The 5,214-nt window shown below is 47.4% G+C and overlaps 1 protein-coding gene across 1 annotated transcript; it reads right to left on the reverse strand.

Moving 5' to 3' along the window:
- Positions 1-1,198: 1,198 nt before the first annotated feature.
- On the reverse strand, positions 1,199-5,214 carry LOC104928546 (5-hydroxytryptamine receptor 1B). The gene has a single exon (XM_010742851.3). It carries the CDS (start codon positions 4,863-4,865, stop codon positions 3,663-3,665), a length of 1,203 nt encoding a protein of 400 aa, XP_010741153.2. The 5' UTR covers positions 4,866-5,214; the 3' UTR covers positions 1,199-3,662.

The following is a 5,214-nucleotide window of genomic DNA, read 5'->3' on the forward strand; positions in this document are numbered from 1 at the left end:
TCATACTTAGTTTTTTTTGTTCACCATCTGCAGTGTATTTCATTTTTCTGCAGCTGTAAGCAGACTCTTTATTTTCATCACCACTCAGACATGAACAGTGCTTTAGTCTGCATACTGACTCTATACTCAGTGAACACAGAACATGTTTAAAACATGTTGGTATCAAAGTGTGACTCAGCATCACAGATCTTTACTGTAGTTCAGGTTATTTGTATGAGGCTCTGATCCATGGTCAGTAGAGCAGTAACATGAAGCAACATGAGTATTTTCATCACTTTATCTCGATGTCAGACAACTTTTATGGCAGGAAACTGAAGCAGTTTAAAGACAACACACTCCTTTGACAAAAACAGTCATTTTACCTCACAGAACATACGAACTGCTGGTCCAACGCTGCCTCTATGGGCAGCAACTAACATTGGTTTCAGATCTGAACTCATGTGTTAAAGGTCCAGTGTGTAGGATTTAGTGACACCTAGTGGCAAAGTTCCAGATTGCAACCAAATAAATACTCTCATATCCAGATTAGTGTTTGGTTTGTCTGTAGAAACTCATTTTAAGACAACAAAATCACAAAGATTCTTATTTTCAGGTGATTACACACTAATAAAAATGAAATAATTTATGAATATTATATTCCATCCCTGCCAATAGATAATTCTAAATCTGACACACCGGACCTTTAAAACACCAAAGTTGCACAATAACACAAGAAACTAAACAAAACTAACCGATCGAGGCAGCGATGGACCAGAAACTTGCATGTCCTGCGAGGTAAAGTACTGTTTTTGTCAAAGGAGTCTGTTGACTTTGAAGGTTTCCTCCCATAAAGTCTGTCTGACATCAAGATAAAGCGATGAAAACACTATAAATATATCGTACACCAAACTATCTGTAATATAAACCCTCCTCACGGAGGACGGATGCAAACATTCAGCAGATAAAACGGCGTTCGTTTCATCAAACATTCATTCATGACTGACATTTTCCTCACAGATAGACTTTTTGTCCCCTAGTGGTTCATTAAGTCGGAGGCCGTTAATGCCGTCACGCAGCAAATCCATCAGCTCACATCTGTGAGATGTTTTATCACGAGCACGCAGACAGATCACCACAGCTGACTCTGACACCATGAAAGAAATGCCAGCGCTCTCCTCGTGCGTCACAATCACGTTAAAAAATGAGAATGTGCTCAGAGTATCGTCACCTCATGATGCCATAGACCTTTTTATTGATATTTTGTCACAACAGCAGCAGTGTTTGTTTGTTTGTTTGTTTGTTTGTTTGTTTGTTTGTTTGTGGGTTGGACTTCCTTCCTCCTCCAGAGCAGAGCGGTTACACTGCATCGTCGCCTGATGTGTGCAGAAGCGTTGTACAGCAGAAGCTAACCTGGATGAGATGCAACTTCCACACTGAGCTGATCGGCGCTGTACACGATGAAGCTGTTCACCACGAGCTGTGACGGAGCAGGACGGCTGCAGGGCGTCGTCCACGCCGCCTCGAAACACGGCTGCAGCGGTGAAGCGGTCCTGCAGAGCCATCTTTGTTTTTTTTATGTTTTTACTGGTACAACAAACTCCCCCTTTCTTTCTTTTTTACCTCATTATATATAAAGAATAGTTTGATGTTTTAAGCTCATTAGCTTTGCTGCCGAGAGTTAGACGAACAGTTTGATACCACTCTCATGTCTGTGCGTTTCCAGGTGTTGAGTTTGATGTTTGAACACAATTCTGGAAAGTCTTTGTACCAGGCTGTAAACATGTTTATTTCTGCTGTTGGACATTTGGACATGGGGACTTATGGAGACTGACTCACTTCTGGAGCCAGCCTCAAGTGGACTACAAGAGGAACTGCACTTCCTGTGTTGGCTTCACCTCCCTTGCTTTATTATCCACTATCCATTAGAAATGTTGGTGCTTGAGTTGCATTGTGGGAAATGTAGGCGCAGGTCAAACGGCGATATCTCTGTCGGTTCTGCTGCCTCGATTTTGATTGTTTCTGTCCATCGTGAGTCCGACAGAGTTACGGGAGGATGGAAGACTCTTAACAGACATGAGAGCGGCACAAACTGTCACAGCAAACTCTCTGCGAGGAGGCGAACAAGCCGATTATCTCCAAACTATTCCTTTAAAAGAACAGGACGGGGTTCCTACATGTTTGTAAGATCATAATTTTGAGATTTCTTAAATTATTGCATGACATGAACACGGGGCTGTAGCCACAATTTAAGAAACTGAAGAAACTCTTTATATTTATTATTTATTTAACTCTTAAATTAGCCTTAACTTCATTTCTAAATTTGTCCACGACTATGCCAACAATTAAAGGTCCGGTGTGTCAGATTTAGGCGCCTCTATTTACAGAAAATAATAATCATAACTCTGTTTTCATCCATGTTTAATCACCTGAAGAGACTCGTTATGTTTTTGCTACCTTAGAATGAGTCTTTTATATCAACAGGCGGAGTCCGCCGTGACAAAACGCTGACTCATGTTTCATACTCGGGAAGAGCGGAGGTTGCGATGAGCAACTCCACCACTAGATGGCACTAAACCTTTCACACTGGACCTTTAAGTTAAATTCATTTTTGGCCTAAAATGGATCAAGTTTAACTGTTTTGACTTGAATAAACTGCAGAGTGAACTCACCGTGTGTGATCTGTGTACAGTCGTATCATGACTTCCATCATGGCTCATTCTGTATCTGCAGCAGAACAGATTTTTCAGGCGTTCCCAGTTCTTTTAAAGGATCAAGCAGCAGCTAAAAATGTGACATTTAACATGTGAGGATTTGATCTGAATCAGAACTGTGACATTTTCAAACTCGTCCTCACACGAGGCGACTGTAGGAAACCCTCCTGTTCATCATCTGTCTGTCTGTCTGTCTGTCTGTCTGTCTGTCTGCTTAGCCTGACATGAAATGGAACATCAACGCTAAATATTAACAATTAAGATGCATCTTTAACGGGGTCGGCTCTCCAGCCCCTCACAGTCGATGATGACTCAAGGTATAAATCACACTGATGCATACAGTCGTACATTTACACATCAGCCACAGCGAGAAAAGAAAAACCCTCCAGAACTCAAATCATGCCTTTTTTTTTGTTTTGATCTCTCCGACTGGAGCCGGGCACGTCTGAGGAACTGAACTAAACGTATTGTAGGCACCAGTATTTCCCCTTATTGAGTCAGGAAAATGAAACACAGATCTTATTTTTTGCCCTTGGGGCTCATGGTAGCTTAAGTCCTAAGCTTGTTTGTGCTTACGAGCCAACTGACGTTGACTGTCAGACTCATATGGCAAGAGTGAGTCTGCAGGCTGCAGTCCAGTGCAGCACGTACAGGCGGGGTCGGGTGGGGTTAGGGATGGATGCATGGATGGATGGATGGATGTCACAGAGCTTCCACCTCGTCACATGTTTTGTGCTGTAATCCACACACACACTGCACACACTGCAGGCTGATGGCAGCTCCATTCATTCCCACAGTCCTCTGCAGACACATTATCATAAACAATGTGGATGAACCTGGAGGGATGTGTTTGTGGAGGTGGGTGGAGGTGGAGGTGGAGGTGGAGGTGGGTTTGATTTGATTCTGTCATTATACAGATGATTAGAGATGGGATCTGAGGGAGGAGGAGGGGGAGGTGGGGTTAATCACCGTTCATGCCCTGCAGCATTTAAACCGAATCAGTTTGTGGAACGCCTGCTTGAAGTCCTCGTTGGACATGGTGTAGATGATGGGGTTGATTAAAGAGTTGAGGTAACCCAGCCAGGTGAAAATGTCGAAGAGCTCCGGGTGGAAGCAGGACTCACAGACAGGCACTAGAAGAGTGTAAATGAAAAACGGGAGCCAGCAGATGATGTAAGCTCCCAGGATTATTCCCAAAGTTTTGGTCGCCTTCCTCTCGCGCGCCGCGGAGATGCGCTTCTTCTCCAGGAGCGCGTCGGACACGGTGACTTTCACCTGGCTCACTTGGTTCGCGGACGAGGTAGTGTCACAGCAGGAGGAGGTGTCGTTGGCGGTCCCGTAGTTCAGGGAGGTGGTGGACGCCACCGAGCCGGGGGAGTCGGTGATCAGGTGCGCAGAGGTGAGTCTCTTCCCGGGCTTGTTGCGGGACTGCTTCAGGATGCGCTTCCGCGCCTCCACGTAGATCCTCCCGTACAGGGCGATGAGCAGCAGCGTGGGGATGTAGAACGCGCCGAAGGTGGAGTAGATGGTGTAGAAAATGTGGTCGGTGTTCACGTTGCAGCTCGTCACCTCCTCCGCCTTCACCTGGCGCCAGAAGAAAGGCGGCAGGGAGATGGAGATGGCGATCACCCAGGCGGTGGCGATCATCCCGGCCGCGCGCCCCGGCGTGCGCTTCTTGGAGTACTCCACCGCGTCCGTGATGGCCCAGTAACGGTCCAGCGCAATTACGCACAGGTGGAGGATGGAGGCGGTGCAGCACGTTATATCCGAGGACAGCCAGATGTCACACACCACCTGCCCGAGAGTCCACGTCTGGCTGACGGTGTACAGCGCGCTGATGGGCATCACCAGGATGGACACCAGGAGGTCCGTGACGGCCAGGGACGCGATCAGGAAGTTGGCCGGGGTGTGCAGCTTTCTGGACTGGTAGATGGTGGCGATGACGAACGCGTTGGAGAGCGTGGTGGCTAAGGTGATGAGGGCTAAGGTCACGGCCAGACCCGCCTGGAAAGCCACGCTGCCGTCCTTCCCCTCCTCCGCCTTCGACGTGAAATTGGCCGCATGGGTGTAGTTGGTGGAGATGTTCAACAGCTCTCCGTAGATGACAGGCGTTGGTTTGAGCTGACCGGCATTCTCCATGCCTCCACCTTCCCCCCCGTCAGATCCCCCTGTCATGGAGCTCAGAGCAAAGCCTGGAGATCAGCGTGAGGAGCGGCTCCATCTCCTCTGCCTCCTCCTCTTCATCTTCACCATCACTCCATCAGCTCCCACAGATGGACACGAAACACCAGCTCCATCATCCAGCAATCTGTGACGTCACGAGCAGTACAGTTAAAAGCAACATCCGTTTGTTTGTTTGTTTGTTTGTTTGTTTGTGAATGAGAAACTCTGTCTGTGTCAGCTGCTCTGAGATCCGCTCCGGTCTGAGAGGGAGAGAGAGAGAGAGAGCCCGTTATATACCGGGAGGACGCCTCACCTCTCCCTCCCTCCCTCACCCTCCCATGTCATCTCTCTCTCTCTCTCT

This window comes from Larimichthys crocea, chromosome VI, assembly GCF_000972845.2.
Source record: "Larimichthys crocea isolate SSNF chromosome VI, L_crocea_2.0, whole genome shotgun sequence".
Classification (NCBI taxonomy): Eukaryota; Metazoa; Chordata; class Actinopteri; family Sciaenidae; genus Larimichthys; species Larimichthys crocea.

Excerpts from the sequence above, each read along its gene's own strand:
- LOC104928546 (XM_010742851.3), bottom strand. The coding sequence starts at position 4,865 with ATGACAGGGGGATCTGACGGGGGGGAAGGTGGAGGCATGGAGAATGCC.